Source organism: Notechis scutatus, chromosome 2 (assembly GCF_049901735.1).
Source record: "Notechis scutatus isolate UNSWTSFEM ecotype Mainland chromosome 2, rNotScu1.2, whole genome shotgun sequence".
Classification (NCBI taxonomy): domain Eukaryota; kingdom Metazoa; phylum Chordata; class Lepidosauria; order Squamata; family Elapidae; genus Notechis; species Notechis scutatus.
In genome coordinates this window covers 235,178,282-235,195,707 of record NC_142010.1, presented here as the reverse complement: position 1 = coordinate 235,195,707, position 17,426 = coordinate 235,178,282, and the positions used below count along the sequence as shown (strand labels likewise).

The following is a 17,426-nucleotide window of genomic DNA, read 5'->3' as shown; positions in this document are numbered from 1 at the left end:
CAACCCTTGCTCAAGCAGGAAACTATACCATTTCAGACAAATGGCTGTCCAATCTATTCTTAAAAACCTCCAGTGGTGGTGCACCCACAACTTCTGGAGGCAAGCCATTCCCCTGATTAATTGTTCTCACTGTTAGGAAGTTTCTCTTTAATTCTAGGTTGCTTCTCTTCTTGACTATGTTTCTTATTCTGCCCTCAGGTACTTTAAAGAATAGATTGACCCCCTCTTCTTTGTGGCAGTCCCTCAAATATTGGAACAATGTTATAATGTCATCCCTGGTCCTTCTTTTCTCCAAACTAGCCGTATCCAATTCCTGTAACCATTCTTCATATGTTTTAATCTCGAGGCACTTAGTCATCTTAGTTGCTCTTCTCTGCACTTTTTCCAAAGTCTCATTATATGGGCTGATGTGGAACAAGATATTGAAAAGGATTTACTTTTTATAGAACAGTTCCAAAGTGTTACACTATTTTAGAATCACAGACTTATTTAGTTCTAGAATCACATAATTATTTAATTCAACCCTCTGCTCAGTGCAGGATTTGGTAGAATTATTGCAGATATTACTTTGCTTACAAACTTCCAAGGTACAAACTTTCATCAATATGAACAAATCAATCTGGAACTTCAGCCTAGATGATCCCAAAAGTCAGGAGAAGGTTAGCTTACAGTGCACCATATGCATACTCTTGTTTGGACCTGCGAACAAAATTGATCTACGAACAGGATCTCAGAACATAACCTGTTCATCGGTACAGCACTATCTGTATTTGAAAACCTTTAATGAAGGTGCCATTGTTCCACTGAATGACAGCTTGTTCAGTCAGAAAGTTCCTCCTGATGTACTTCCTTACTTCTTTGTAGTTTTAACCGATTGGTTCTGGCCTTGATCTCTGGGGTAATAGACAATAAATCTGTCACTTCTTTTGTGTGGCAACCCTACTGATATTTGATGTTGACCCTCTGTCATCTTTTCTATAAGCCAACACACAAAGATCCTTTAGCTATTCCACACAGAATTTGGCTTCCAGAGCCTCCGCCATTTTGGTAGAACATCTCCGAATTTACTCCAATTTTTCAGTGTCCATTTTGAACAGTGGTATCCAAAACAGGAAACACTTTCCCAAAAATGTCTGACCGGAGAGAGTACAATGAAACAATTGCTTCTTGCCACTTTCTCTTTGAAAATGAATTCTTCTGAAATTTAGTATGCAGGTCAGGTTCTTGTTAGTCCTCTGGATATTATAAATTAAAGGAGAGCATGATCATTTTCCCCTCAAGTGCTGGTCAACTCCACTCCATCAATCAGTTCCTCCCTCTTAGTTAAGATAAATCCCAGGATAACACCCTTGTTCTCTTCTATTTTCTAAGAAATTGTCACCAAGAGGGAAAAAAATAAATGTATTGGATCTATTGACAGAATTAGATACCCAGGCATGTTAGAATAATCGACAACACTAGGCTTACCCAAAGACTTACAAAGTTTCTGTGCTTCTCCCTAAATATCTGTTTGAATATATTTCTTCTTAATATAGTTTGACTTCTCTATCCTTTCTTTTGGGTCTCCTTTTTGAATAAATGGTAGCCTTTGAGTGCTATGTGCCAATCCTGACTCCCTATATTCCAGTAATTCAGGATGCACAGTATTTTTTCATTTATGAGATTTAAGAGTTTGGGGTGATGTGTGAATGCAGCTAATTATTCTATCAGCACAACATGAAAAACCTTGTTTTTTGTTTGGTTATGATCATATAATGTGTGAAGCTGCGATTAAGCAAAATTGGACTGTGGGAGTATTCAGCCAATACTTTATGAATAGTAGAAAAGGAGTGTTCAGTTGGGAAGCATCCCAGATGGTTTCATGATCTATTTCTTGTTAAAGCACCTGAGATAAATCACACTGAAAGGCAAGGGTGGAATTCTAAAAGGTCTTCCCCACAGATAGTACCATTCTCCCCCAATAAATTTGGGGAGAGCCCATGAGACAACTTGACACCATCAATATTCTAATAAAAACACATTATTCCCCAGTTAAGAATGTAGATATGTCTAGAATATTTGTCATATTCTTCTCTTTAGCCCCCACTGGATTCTATCCATTTTTTAAAAAATCTTGGAAAAGTTTGCATTTATATTCCAATCTTTCACTCAACTATCAGGAGTATAGCTTCAATATGGATTTTTGAATGCTTGAACCAGAAGTGGACAAGCTGTAGATTTAGGGAAGCTCATATTTTATAAAAGTTTCATGGTTTTTTGGGGAGATATTAGGTAAGTATATTATTAGGAATCAAATTGTGGGAGAATATTAATAATTAAGTCCAATTCTGAAAAGTTACCTTAGTGAATGAATGCAATGGAAATGTATTCATGGATGTTGACCCTCCAATCTAATTCTACCAATTAACAACTGATATAAAAATTTATCATATATAAATTTACTTAATATTCTCATTAACTTCTTAGTTAAATGTATAATTGTTTCTAGTACAATGAAATCCAACTGAGGAAAGTCACAAGAAAAAAAACAGTCCAACTAAATTTTGTCAATACTATGAATGTATTTATTATGTTTAAACTGATAAAAGCAAAATCTTTTTTCATGCTATAAATTTTTATTAAAAACTGAATATACATTTGTGTGAATAAATTAACTGGTAATTAAATTTATGCACTGTAATATTCTCTTATAAAATTGTAATGTCATTTCTCTCTATGTGAGTCTTTCAATATTTGACACCTAAAGAGGATAAACTGCAAATTGAATTTAACAATGTTCTAAAATAAGTACGTGCACAATAAATACTTTCAAAAAATTGTGCATGTATTTGAACATTCATGGCCCCTCAAAACAGGCACCCTGATGCAGCAACAATATACTATATTTGGATTCAATGGATGCAAGTATACCTAAAGACAGCTTTTGGAATCTGTACAAATTTGCATGTCTTCGATATATTCAATATTCCTAAAGACAAGAAAAAGACAATGTGTTGCAAATGCTATGAGTAATACTGTTTTAATCATGTTCATGGAAATAATGATTTCATTTGAAAAGATAAGTGCTCAGACAGCAGAAGTGTTTCACCAATTTAGCTGCTCAGAATTAATACGTTCTAGGAAGAGGACTTGTCCAATATTTCAAATGCTTGAAAGACAAAATTCGTTGAGGCTGTTGTTTTCCTGTTCATATTGATCCAACTGGTAATACTCAAAGGTTACTTGATTGATATGCTTTCCACTTGAGACTAATCGCAGTACAGTGTTGTCACAGCCAATCTTCATTTGAGCTAGTCAAAGGGAAATAATTTAGATTTTATTTTAATTGCTTTAAAAAATCTGTAATTATTAAACAACTTTAATGGATTGCACTTTTATATGCAGGACTTGTGTACAGATTTTCAAAATGTATGCCTATATCATTTCTTTATGCCCTACTGCCTCTATACAGGGAAAAAATAATCTGTGTGTATAAATAAAAGCAACTTCCATCTTCATGCACAATAGTGCATGAAGATTAGATGTGTGTATGCTGCAGTGAATATATGGACATGTGATTTACAGATACAGATACAGATAATCAGAGTTGGAAGGGACCTTGTAGGTCATCTAGTCCAACCCCCTGCCCAAGCGGGAGACCCTACACCATTTCTGACAAATGGCAGTCCAATCTCTTCTTGAAAGTCTCAACTGATGGCACTCCCACAACTTCCGAGGGAAAGCTTTTCCATTGGTTGATTGTTCTCACTGTCAGAAAGTTTCTCCTTATTTCGAAGTTAAATCTCTCCTTGTTCAGTTTCCATCCATTATTCCTTGTCTGGCCTACAGGCGCTTTAGAAAATAGCTTGACCCCTTCCTCCCTGTGGCAGCCTCTCAAATATTAGAAGACCGCTATCATGTCTCCCCTGGTCCTTCTCTTTACTAGACTAGCCAATTTCTAATGAGGCATCTTCTTTCCACATTAAAATGCACATTATTGCAAAGAGGATAGGAAAAACCTTATTAATACACTAAATCACTATCAAAGAATGCCTTTACACTGATTAATGGCTTCAAAATAAGGTTGAATATTTTTCCTATTCTGGATTCATTGCCTTTATTCTGAAATGGTCTAATCTGACCTCAGTAAGATCAGTGTATAATCAATTTAACTAATATAATATGACAACAATGTACTGTTCTTTATAGGATCTCTGGTTGAAAAGAATAATTCTCGAGGTACTAATTCTAGAGGCACTTTCCTTACATCAAGTGCATTTAATTTGTCTTTATTAACACCCATTAAACAAAATTTGAATGCACACAATAATATTTCATCATGTGAGCTAGATTGTACTTGATTTCCTGAAAGATAACATTCACTGTAACTACAAAAAGAGCAGAAAAAGGCAGAAACAACTGGCAGTGAATGGTACTGAAAAGATTGTGAAGGTTTTTGTTTGCTTGAAGGAAAATAGTTTACACTCAGCATCATTTACAACTCTCAGATAGAAAAGACTAAACCTCACCAACTGCATAGAAGGGAAAAACACCTTACTGTATGGGTATTCAGATGGGCTAGGTCTTCCTGTGTCTTCATGTTGCATACATTATAGTGAGCAATTGGATCTAGATTGAGAAGGAAAACTTTCAGGAGGCCCAAGTGCCATGATAGGTGGGAGCAATAATACAAGGAGAATGAGGCTACACTTGGGTATATGGAAATGTGTTTTTGTTTTTTCTAGATAGTGGACAGAGTTTGCAGAAGATGGCATGTCTGTGGGTCTTACTTTCTAATAAGCTACAATCTTTTCATGTTTTCTGACTCAAAAAGGAACCAAATAATATTTGGCAATTGTGATTAGGCAGGGTTAGGCATGGAATAGCAAAAGAGATGTTGGGGACTGCATAAAGTCTTTGTACCTTCAAGTTTCCCACTTTGCTCTATGGTGTTTGTGCAACCATCTTCACATAGCAATGATGACATTGACTGATTGATACTACTTAGGGCTTGAGTCGGCAGCTGAGCAAAACTCTTTCCACACGATAAGACCTTATTTTTGTTTAACACAAATTGGTAGTCTTCTATATTAATCTCAGTCATGAGAAGAAAAATGTCCAAAAACAGTATTAATACCATGTCATTCCTTGATGCACAGCCTTAATTCCTTAACGCAAAAAACGCATGACCTTCCACATTCTGACTGTTGTTTAGATTTGTTGGGAAAAGTTTTTGGGGAGTTGTAGTTGCAGTGCATCTGAAGCCATGAGATTGATTAAACAGACCACAATGGCATAAATTAGGATGCATATAAATATCAGGAAAGCTGTTTCTCTTCAATACACTTTGTCATTTTTTTTACTGGCAAGCTGGAAAATCCTAAGCAATCAGTTCATATAATTATCTTTTTTATATCTACAGTGTCAATACCTGGACTGCCAAAATCTGGATGTCTATTAAAAAAAAACAAAGTATAGCCTTCCTCTTTGCTGCCCTCTAAAAGTTAGCTGGCATTCTGAAGATATGGCATATCACTTTGAGGAAATATTTGAACAAGAAGCATTAGCACAAGAGATTACCAGGGCCACTGAAAGAATGGCAAAGATCAGCCAATGGAAGCATCTTAGAAGGGTCTAACCCATTTCCTCCCAGCAACTCCATAAAATCTCCGGTGCCCCTGCAACCTGCAGTTGGTTTCTGTGCACAAGGAAAAGAAGGACATGAAACCATGTTAAATGGATAATTTAAAATGCAGGTTTATTTTACCAAACGAGATTTATAAGATAATATATTGCAAAATAATCAAGCGTGTTTTAGTTTTGATTAGTGAGCTCTCTTTCAATTCTTCCAAAGTAGTTCAAAGTAGAATTGCAATCATCTTCACAGCCTCAAAATACTGAGAATTCACAAAGGTTGCTATAAGCCGGTGATAGCAAATCTATGGCACACATGTCACAAGTGACATGCCATAACATTTTTGGTGACAAACCAAAAGCACTTGAGAATGCAGCCTCTGAACCCTCTGGAAGTTATGTGAGAGGAGCCTGCTCTTCAGGGGCCTCTGGACCCTTCAAGAATCATACAAGAACATTCTCAAACAATTTTGGGGGACTCTGGAGGCTCTTGCACAACTTCCAGAGGATCCGGAGGCTGTGTGAGAGCACATTACATTTCTCATGCGGCCTCCACAACCCCCCCTAAAAATGCAGGAAGTTCTCACATGATTTTCAGAGCCCCCAGAAGCCGCACAAGATTGTGTTGTGCTCTCACCTGGACTTTGGACCCTCTGGAAGTCACAGAAGAGGTCTCCGCTCTGGAGCCTCCCAAAAATAAGTGACAACAGGGTGTGTTTTCCCACTTTCCTCGGAGACTGCAAAGGCATGCAAAGGCATTTCCATTCTCCTTTGTGTGATCTGGAGCTGCTTCAGATTGGCTTTTTTTTTTTTCTGAGAGTCAAAAATATTTACAATGATGTATTTACAGTATAGGTGTCTTAAATTGATATGCCACCCATTTCACTATTCAAAGAGACTCTTTGTTATGAGTTGTTTCTCTTTTGATTGGGATGGGAGTGACAGGCTAGCAGGGTCAAGTTAAGCACTTTCTGAAATTTTTGCACACCAAGCCCAAAACGTTTGGGATCACTTTTGCAAGCAAGGGGACAGTGCTAAGATTCTCATTCAGATTCCACGCATTCCCAGAGATCCTAACAAAAATCAACTCACTCTTCCACACAAAAAGGGAATAAAAGAAACTGCTAGTTTCTATAAAAATTGGGCAAATTAGTGTTAAATGAAATATCACATAAGGACATAAAAATTCAAGAAGCTCTTTAAGAGTTCTAAATGCTGAATTCACAAATATGGGAAGCTTTCGGAGCAAGAATATAGTGAATGATGGCTGTCCTTGTCCCCTTGGCAGACAGACATTGGGTTTTTAACCTAGCTTGAATAAGTGATGATTAACATCATGCTAAGCCAAAAACAAATAACCACTTTATGGGTTTATGCTATATACTAGCTAATAACTCTGCTATTTACGTCAAACTAAGAGATCTCCCCCTAGGCAAGAATATAGTTCAGAAAACATTTTGTTCTTTTTTATCACCAGTGCTAAACAGGAGGATGGGATTTTCAAAATCCACAGAGGGGCACTGCCTTCCAGAGTTAATATCAAAGAAAGATAAGGAGACAGAGAACGAATAGAAAAATAGGCAAGATGTGGCCATAAGGACTAGCAGCAAATTTGCTGAATTGTGTAACCCTGTAATGTAACAGATATATAAGGAAGAAACTGACAACTCACCTTCAAGTGAAAGCCCTTCAAATGCCCCAGGCTAAGATCAGATATTTTTATCAATGTTGGGTAGATAATGGAAAAACTGCAGTTCCGATGCTGATGAGGAACAATCATCGTAAACCTTCCCCTCGGAGTCTGGGAGATGATATTGCAAGCTTTAGTACAGGGGGAAGATACAGAATCACTGAGTCACAATTTGTTCACTAAAAAGGAATGCAGACTTTTTATCTGAGGTCATGGCACCAACACAGATAAGATGCTAATCAGTTGTGCTGAGGTCTTCCAACAATGTCTCTAATTAAAAAAATCAGGCATGAGTTTTTCAATTTAGGGTCGCAAATATCACACCGGCAGCAAAAGAAAATAACCATTGCTTACTGGCCTATTTTATTGAAGTAATACTGAAGATGCTATGTCATGTAGTAGGGGAAAAAACCCATAAGGGCAAATAGCTTCCAGTATTCATACTTAAGAGTTCTCAGTATCAAAGCATCTAACTCAAATTGTTCCTATGTTGGCAGGATAGGAGGAAGGATGTATTTTTTTAAAAAAAGTCAGTGAATTTGCCTACTTTTTTTTGCCATGTAAGTTCATCTTATAAAGGCACACTCAACCCTATGAGAAAGACCAGACCCAAAAATCAACTCCACGTAAAGGCTAAAGCTACTTTTATTGAAAGTGGCTATAGTAACAGAATCTTGCAAGTGTACTTTACTTTAAGCTTTCCTCATTTTAGCAATCTAATTTTAGGAAGGACAGGGAAATCATTTTGTTGATGCTTTTGTTAAAGCATTTATGGGCATAAATATGTATTTATTTATTCAATTTCTATAGCTGCCCAACTCAACCAAATTTTCTTTGGTTTCTCTTTGCATGCTCTTATTTTACCTTCAGGGAAGAGTTCTATTTTTAATGACTTTAACGATTTCTACATGCCTGTGCCAAATCATGCCTAAAAAGCCAGAATAATGGCCCTCCATTGTCATTTGATCATGGCCCAGCGGTCAGTACCTTTGCCCAGTTAAGTTGCAGCACCTAGCCCAGTGGTTCTCTTTTCTTCACCCTTTAAATATCTTTTCTGTCCACAGACCCCCTTAACTCAATATTTAAATCATAACATTTCTTCAAACCTCCGCAGGCCCCTTGTGATGACATCACAAATCCCCCAGGGGTCCACGGACCACAGGTTGGGAACCACTGACCGAGCCAATCATGGTTGTCTTAAAAATGAAAACAAAAAGACAAACAACTGAACTTGGATAGTGTTTGAATGGAAGACTGCCAGAAAATTCCAGGGCTGGTAGAGTAAACTGGGAAGTCAAAATTCTAGAGAGGGCAACAGCATGCCTCCATTGTGGGTAAGAAAACATAGTCAAGCTGATTGAGCCTTTGCTGAATCAGTATTTATACTATTCCTGTTTATTTGATCACAGCTTGGCTACATTGTTCCTCTTCTCAGAAATCACAGCCATTTCAGAAGATAAAATGAAAACAACCTTACGGAAAAGATTAGGCTGCTGCTTTATTGTTAATGTGAATCCATTCCCTGCATCCTGAATCCTGAAGAAGATCATGGCAACATTCTGAGATGACCTGATGGTGGTCAGGCTAGCTCCAGCTTCACAGACATCTCTGTATCTTTCAGAGGTGGGGAGAGGGTGATCCAAAGAGCTAGGAAACTTCTCACCCTTCAATATCCAGCCATCAAAAACCTAGAGGGATGTAGGAGTATAGAAGAGAATTTGGATTTATATCAGATTTCCTCATCTTGGTGCCTTCCATATTTACCAAGACTGCAATTTCCAGAGTGAAGACATTCTGCCTCCAAAATCAAAAGGACAATTTGTAAACTCTTTGTTCATCATGTTTCATATTAAGTTTTAAATCCAGACACATTGTTCATAATTGGACTGATTGTTATTGTTCATATTAATGGTATTATTGGCATCACATTAAATATGTATAAGAACATGCATGTTCTCATTTTCAGATTATTCCTTTTAGTGAGTATAATACTAGTTAATGAAGTAAAAAGAGACTGACTCTTTTCATTATAGAAAGAATGCCTTGTAGGCTTTGGACCTCTCTTGTATCTCATGCCAATCCAGGAATTTCACCAATCTGCAAGTCAATGCCATGACTTGGCATTAACATCTATTATAAGTCATCACTTCATAATAATTACTTTGACATTCTCTGTAGTTTCTACTTCAAATGTTTTCATAATTGGGCTTAATTATGAAAGACACATTTCTAAACCTGACATTTAAACTTGAAGCGGAGTAATCAATATGCAGTGTCACTCAGTTGCTGGTTCACTTCACTTCAGTTCAAGAAGACCATGCATTTCCCTCGGGGCTCCTGATCCAAGCATTCTTGAGCTGAGCAGCCAACTATGCATATACTCTGGTTGAGGTCCCTAAACCTTGGGAACTAGAAAATACTTTTGGAATGTTGAAACCATGTTTTAAGCACTCTCACAAAATGTTGAGTACCAACAAGGAATATGGTGAAATTACTTGCTATCAGCCCTACCACCTTGCAGAAAATCTTTCACCGACCAATTTAATTCTGATTTCTGACTCGGGCAGAGAAGCAAAACTCTGAACTATGGCCATCTATCATGTTTTCTTTGAATTTTCCCAGGACCCAAATGAAATCTAGTGTTATTCTTGGAGATAAAAATGATGCAACTGTCACTTGGCTTTGCAGAATGGCAATTTTACACTTAATGTTTTTAAAGGTGAATAAAAATGACTGCTTTTTGTTCTAATCATCCCTTTGTTCTTCAAACATATGTGTGAGATTCTTCATATTCCAGATAAGAAAATTAAAATGTTCACATTACATAAAATCAAAGAATGTTTTTGACCTGAATGTTAATTATATTCTCTGAGGAGTTACTAATAAATTCCATTGAAAGACAAGGCAGACAACTGATTTTCCAGTAACAAATGCATGGTGTATGGTGGTTATCTGTGAAGGAATGTAGTGGAATGGATTCCCAGGAGGGAGGGGACACATCACAAAGGAAAAAGAGACAACCCAGTCCAGGTATTTTGTCTGAAAGAAAAAGGGTGAAGTATATGGTAAATGCAGATAGTAGAGAGCTTCAGTTTGGCAAGATTCTGTCTTTAGGTGTGGAAACAATAAATAACTCAGTTTGGAAGACTCACATATGACTCTTGGGTTTGGGGCCTCACATGATCTACAGATTGGACTTCAGGGTTATATTTTGGGTTAAAAGACGATGGTTTCCTATGCTTCATTTTATCCTAGAAAATGCAATTATTTCTCCAGATAATATGCTAATGTAACAATAGCCAAAGGAGAGCAAGTACTTTCCATCTATTGTATCAACAGAACGAAGTTTCTTGCAATACTTTAAACTCTGGCAAATGTATAAAGTATTATGATAAATTTATAGTATCTTTCCCATAACCATATTTTCTGTGGGCTGTCAGCTTCCTTCTTTATTTCTACATTATTGCCTGTAGAAGTTCCAGAATGTTTTGTTAGTATTTTAATTCTACATACTTAAATACTTAATTTCATTATTAAAATAATATATTCCCTACTGAATCTCAAGCTCATGAAAGGCATTGTGGTACAGTGGTTGTGGGCTGGGCTACAACTGATGAATTTAACTTTCTACCACAACTGCTAGTCTACCTGCCAGGTTTGCTGCTAAAAGAAAATGAAAAAATAGGAAAACTGTGGGTATCCTTGAAAACAAGATGTAAATGGAATGAATAAACAAACATAAAATTCATGGTACTAAGTAGCAAGGCTATCAGAAGCAGACTGTAGAGGAGGGATTTGGGTACCTCAAGCGTGACATCTAAAGCATTACCTTCTATTTTGTTTTTCTGACTTTATCAGTGCCAAATATATCCTGTTTTTTTTATAAAAGAAAAGTTAACTTATGGTGTGCATTCCCTCACCCCTGTCGGATATAGAAAATCTCAATCTGCGGACAACCTCATACCTTCAAGAAATCTCCAGCTTGACAGTCAATGTTAACAAAGTCAAAATCTATGCTGATGAATTTGTCTGATTCTCCTATGAAGAATGTTGCACAATGCATCTGGGGTTGGTCTGCGGTGAAGGTGAACTGCCCTGCTATACTTAGCATGTCAAGACATCCTGCAGACGAGAATAGAAGCAAGTCAACTCCTTTTTCTTAGGGGAGAAATCTCTTTTCACATGTCAGATTCAAGGGCAGGGAATATTGAAGACAGAATGCAAAATGAATGACAACCATCTATTTGACGTTATTGAAAGAATCCCAGCTTTTAACAATCTTAAAAATAATACATATGTAATCTTCAAAAAAAACCCCACACAATATAAAAACGAGTAACAGAATAATTTTAAGCTCTTATTATAAAGGAGAAGCCAGCAGCTAAATAATTCCTAGGTCAAGATGCTTTTACATGTTTTTACTAAAAACAAGATAAATCTAACACACAAATATGCTGATTATATGCAAACATCCCTTTTTTGATAAAGGCCATCATTCTCAGTATGCAATTTAATTTTTAAGAAGATTCTACATTCAATCCCTGGCACAAAAAGCTATAGAAGAGTTCAGAAAGAAATCCTAGAAAGAAATCTAGTCAGGTTAGATAGTTCCCAGATTGCTTAATTATGCTCCAAAACCATTTGGATGCAATAAACATACAAAAACTGTATTGTAAGCCTTAAAAAAAAAGCACTCTCCAAATCTAGAAACAAATGGAGAACATGTATGGAACCATATTACTCTCCCAATTGCTACCTTTGCAAATCTCAAAACAAAAAAACAAAAAACCAAATCCCCGCCCCAGCTTTACCCCAGTCATGAGGACACCAGATTCAAAATTATTCTCTTCCCTCGCCTTCTTCCTAGTTTTTACTGTCATTTTAAAATCTCATCAGACAAAACCCTTCCCTTCCCTCCTTCTCCATGTGGGTTTGAAAATTCATGGGAGAAGAGTCAGGGGAGCACATTAAACTGTATTTCCTGACCATTATCAGGAAACAAAAGTCTAAGCTCCTATTATGCCTTTATTAAGATTAATTAAAATGACACAGAAGAATGTGCAAAAGCTTTTGGGTTTTTCTTACACTGAGCCTGATGCTACCAAAAAGCAAGATAGAAAAACAAGAAAATCCAAATTCTACAGCTCTGAGCTTAAATACTCAGACTCTTAAAATGGCAATTGGGGGCTAAAGGCGTTTATTACCCAAAAGTGCAACTGATGTCAGCTTTTGACTATCATTCAAAAACAAAGCGATTCTCCCCAATTCTGGAAACCCAAGCTCACAGGCTCCTCCTGGCTCAGAAGAGAACTGAGGGGGGTGGGAAGGAAAAATATTGAATTTACATCTTAGAAATGACTGACTGATTGAATGATGATGCGCCATCAAGTTTGGATCTTCCAACTTCCTTGGATGTGATTTCTTCTCAAAAGGATGTATAATTATAAATGTATCTGCACAATGTGCAAATTGGCATAGCATTTATAGAGCATTTTTGAGAGTGCTTGGTGGGCTACTCTGGATAAGTTTTCCAAAAATAATTCTACAATTATTTCCCTGTATAAGTGGAGAAGGCCAGCAAGAAAATCGTAGCTTAAAGCCATATGAGATTTGAACTGTGGCTGTCCTGTTCTTCATGAAAGAAACGGGAGTAAGTTTCTTTTCCTTACATTCTTGTTCTGCTTTTATTACAATAAACAATAATACGGAAAGTAGAGGTCATAAACCCACTTCTGAGCTGAACTCCTTCCCATCCATCCTTGTAGCATCCAAGCGAGAAGGAGGGTGAAAGCAGCCTTGCACTGCAAACTCCAGCCCTTTTTATGTATGCATTATTCATATCATATTCACATACTAATGGGGTGGAGCTTGCAAGGCTGCTGATGTCAGAAAAGTGTAAGAAAGGGTCCTGCAGATAATGCTGCCAATGCTATCTCCACTGCTGATTCATTTCCTACTTCCTTTTACCTTTATTTCAAATCACTGCAAGTACCTGACATCCAGCCGAAATAATTGGATTTTCCAAACCAAGACAGGATAGGCAAAAGAGGGGGGAAAAGCATTACTTTAACATGAAGTAAAGCAGATGGCTTAAGCTTATCTCACTTGTGGGCTGGGAATGGGATGAAGGTGACACGGTGAGGACACATCAGAATGCAGAAATTGCTCAGTGGTTTTTTTGTGCCATAGAAAGTACCGGTAGATAAAAGTCCCAAAATAGGTAATAGGCAAGCTGTATACTTTATTTCCTTCTCTTTTCAAGATTTTAAAGTCTGTATTTTGTTACTCATGAAAAACAGACATGGGGAAAGTACCATGTATCAGCGATAGAGTGGATTCATACATTATGGTTTGCTTAATCATAACTGCTACACTCCACAATTAGCTGGGTTTGGGCAATGTGCTAAGCCATAAAATGTGATATACAAACTACAATGGCATATTCATATAATACACCAAGCCAAAACCACACAAATTATATTGTGATTTAGTATTATGTGTAAATTTTGCATGTATTAGTGTCTCTGTTTAATCCCTGAGATGCCAGTTAAAAGGATGAAACAGAGGTGTTGTAGAGAAACAGAGGGAATGTCAACAGAGATGAGCCTTTGGATAACTAACAAACACACCCATGAGAGTGGACTATATTTGGCTACATGGCATAACAGCAATAGCAAGCACACTTATATACCGCTTCACAATGCTTTACAATCCTCTCTAAGCAATTTACAGAGTCAGCATATTGCCCCCTAGAATTTGGGTCCTCATTTTATCCACCTTGGAAGGATGGAAGGTTAAGTCAACCTTGAGCCAGTGAGAATCGAACTGCTGGCAATCAGCAGTCAGCACAATTAGCCTGCAGTACTTCATTCTAACCACTGCACCACCACCACAGCTCTTAGTAGCCAGTGAAGCTTTTCACTGCATTTCTGCAATCTTTTTCTCTTGCAACTCATCATATTCTGCATCCCGTGTTTTCTATATTTTTCTCCTTATGCCAACTGCTTCCTTTCTTGTTGCACTGCTAAACAAAGATATTGGGCTAGGAATGGAAGTAGCCTTCATGCTTCATTGCCATTTCATACTTGGCATAGGACATGGAGATCCTCTCAGATCCTTGCCACAATCCTTCCTGAAAAGCATTGCTTCTGGCATCCTTCTCCATCTTAGAGCCTTGCAGCTGAATAGTGCAGACATTTGGGGGACTGAAATCCCATACCTACATAGGGCATCTGGGGAAAGATAGCTTGGAATTTTGCTCCAAGGAAGGAGTCTCTCGCTCTTAATTTGAACACAGGATTAGGAGCAAGTTTTGGAATCTGCCCCAGTACACAGGTTCAGCATTGGCGTGTGTTTAGTCACGAGGAAGAAGACCACGCATGAAAACATATTTAAAGGCATCACCTCTCAACTTCAAAGTACCAACTGATATCTCCTAGGAAGCTGGAACCATTCCCAGCCCACAAGTGAGACAACCTAAAATTATGCAGGGCCATTCTTTTCCTTCCCTTAGGCACCCAGTACAGATTGCTACCACTATCTGTATCCCACCACAACTTTTTCTCCTATCCTATCTCTTCTACTGCACCTCCTTCCACCACTGGTGGAAACCCAGCTGAAAAGAAAACAACAAAATTGTATTTTCTCTTGTCTAGCTTCAGATGTTATCAATGTTCTCCAGCTGCAACCAGTGGCCCCGATTGTCCAAAAGACATCCGATTGGAGAGGATGGACTACTCTCTCAGTCACAAGCATCCTCTGGTATTCACCAGCCAGCCAGCTGAATAAAACCACTATAAACTTTTCCTTCTTTCTAGTTGGCAGTTCCAAGAGCATTCACATTATCTGCCTCTGAAATCACTTATTCAAAACTTATTTTGGCAATGTCTATGGAGATTCTCAGTCATCCAGGTCATGGTTGTCCCAAAGGTGCTTTTTCAAGAGGCAACTGGACAGTCTGGGTTTTGTTTTTTGTTTTTGAAGACGTTTTGCTTCTCAGCTAAGAAGCTTCTTCAGCTGAAAAGCAACTTCATCCAAGCAGCTTCATCTTCACGCAAAACGTCTTTAAAGAAAAAAACAGACCGTCCAGTTGTCTCTTGAAAAAGCACCTTTGGGACATTATTTTGGCAATATTCATGATACCCCCACAAAAAGTATATTCTGATTCCTCCCTTTCCAGGCGACGTTGGCAACAGAAACAGTGCAGGAAGTGGAATGCCACAGAAGGCAAAGCATTGGTTGCTCTCAGAGTTTTCGGCTCCAGACCCGGCTCCCCAAACTTGGCAACTTTAAGACTTGTGGACTTCAACTCCCAGAATTCTCCAGCCAGCACAGCTGGCTGGAGAATTCTGGGAGTTGAAGTCCACAAGTCTTAAAGTTGCCAAGTTTGCAGACCTCTGCTCTGGACAAGCACTCCGGATACACCTCCACAGTTTTAATTTTCACTCTTACCAAAACTGGGGTTTAGAAAGGGCGCCGGGACGATGTCTCCTCGTTTCTCACTTGCGAGAAGCCGTCCCTGCCTAAGTTTCACCGCAACATACCGGCTCCCGTTTTCATTCTAGAGCTGGGAATCAAACTAAGTCACTTGAACTCACATCTAATTCTTTTTAAGGTGCGGCGTGCGGAGATCATAGCCACCCACAGCTTCCCCGGCAGTGAGAGAATTATAGTTCTCATTATCCCCCGAACATCTACCTCAGAGGTCTCCAAACCTGGCAACTTTAAGACTTGTGGACTTCAACTCCCAGAATTCTGGGAGTTGAAGTCCACAAGCTTTGCTGGCTGGAGAATTCTGGGAGTTGAAGTCCACAAGTCTTAAAAGTCGCCAAGTTTTGGGGACCCCTGATCTACCGTGCCGCCATCCCGACCGGCTTCTGCCCTTCCCACCTCTTCCGCGAACCCCTCTAACTGCCTTCCCGCAGCTCCGGCTGGCTACTAAACACAACTCTCCGCCGCGGGTGCCCGCTCTCTTCCCGTCCACCCGAGCTCGCCCGCAACTTCGCCGCAACGCCCGCCCGCCCGCCTCCGGAAAAGAAACTCACGCAGCTCCCGTCGGTAGATCTGCTCGCCGGAGAGTTGCCTTTTCAGCTCCTGGTTGAAGAGCAGGGCCGTCCCGTCCGCGAAGGTGTCCTGCCGCCCCTTGGAAACACAAAAGACAGAGAAGAGCTCCGAGCGGGGGGGCGCGGAAGGGGGCCCCCACATGGCTCTTGGCGCAACGGGGAGGGCATATATAAGGCTCTCCTGCTTGAACAGGGGGGGTTGGACTAGATGACCTCCAAGGTCCCTTCCAGCTCTATTCTGATTCAAAGATGGCCAAAGGGGAGCGCGCGAGTACAGGGGGCCCCTTCGGCGTTGGAAGGGGTCCGGACGGAGAACGGGGAGGAGTGGGGGGGGAGGGCGGGGGGCAGCGAGACGTCCGCTCTTCGCTCACCTCCAAGAACTTGCTTTCCCCGCCGAGGGCGGCCCAGAAGATCAAGGCGAGCTGGCAGCGCCGGAATCCGACAGCCATGTCCGGGACAGCCTTTGCGCCGAGGTGTGAGGAGACGAGGTAGCAGCGACGGGAGCGGCGCCTTCTCTGGGGCTGCCTCCTCGCCGGCTTTCCCGGACCGGGTCCCTTTTATAGAGCTTTGGCAGAGAGGGGAGGCAGCGGGTCCCCTGACTGATAGGGTAACCCATGGTTACTGGATCTCTGCCAGGGGAGGCGAGGAGTGCGCAGTGATGACGCCCCCTCCCCCCTCCCCAAATCCGCAGCTACGCTCGTGCCCCGCTGCTCGCGCGGTCCACTCACACGGCTCAAAGCCGCCCCCTCACTCGAAAGCGAAGTTCTCTGCCCTCTTTTGCGGCTCGCTCGTTTGGAAGAGAGAAAACACTTCGGAACCGACGACGACTCGTTGTAATCTGGCGGCTTTCTTTTTCGGGGGTGGGTGGAGGGGTTTCTTTCTGGAAGGGAGGCTTCAGGGTGCTCAAAAGTGTTCCGTGCTTCTGTTCCAGGTGAACTTTTAGCACGTTCTGAGCCAGGCAAGCGAAGAAACCAGAAATCAGATCTGTTGGAGAGATCTGGGGGAGAGTTTTTTGTTCAGATAAATCATGCTTTCCTAAAGAAAATGATCGGAGGTGTAGA

General features: G+C 39.8%; 1 protein-coding gene across 2 annotated transcripts; it reads right to left on the bottom strand.

Moving 5' to 3' along the window:
• Positions 1-2,545: 2,545 nt before the first annotated feature.
• Positions 2,546-17,137, bottom strand: CRHBP (corticotropin releasing hormone binding protein). Of its 2 annotated transcripts, XM_026670479.2 has the most exons (7): positions 16,737-17,137; positions 16,348-16,444; positions 11,268-11,425; positions 8,781-8,991; positions 7,286-7,434; positions 5,560-5,677; positions 2,546-3,290 (listed from the first exon to the last, which is right to left on the bottom strand). In XM_026670479.2, the coding sequence occupies exons 1-7, from the start codon at positions 16,812-16,814 to the stop codon at positions 3,142-3,144; spliced, it is 960 nt and encodes a 319-aa protein (XP_026526264.2). In that variant the 5' UTR covers positions 16,815-17,137; the 3' UTR covers positions 2,546-3,141. The 2 variants fall into 2 exon arrangements, with proteins under 2 accessions (XP_026526264.2, XP_087814431.1); XM_087958305.1 differs by lacking the exons at positions 16,348-16,444; positions 16,737-17,137 and adding an exon at positions 15,755-15,994 and having other exon boundaries at positions 2,572-3,290.
• Between the last annotated feature and the right edge of the window lie 289 nt (positions 17,138-17,426).

Bases quoted from the DNA above. Each gene is read 5' to 3' on its own strand.
- CRHBP (XM_026670479.2), bottom strand. From the start codon at position 16,814: ATGGCTGTCGGATTCCGGCGCTGCCAGCTCGCCTTGATCTTCTGGGCC. The intron at 16,445-16,736 runs GTGAGCGAAGAG...TGTGTTTCCAAG, and splicing joins GGGAAAGCAAGTTCTTGGAG to GGGCGGCAGGACACCTTCGC. The intron at 7,435-8,780 runs GTAAGGTTGTTT...CCTGTACTAAAG, and splicing joins GCAGCAGCCTAATCTTTTCC to CTTGCAATATCATCTCCCAG.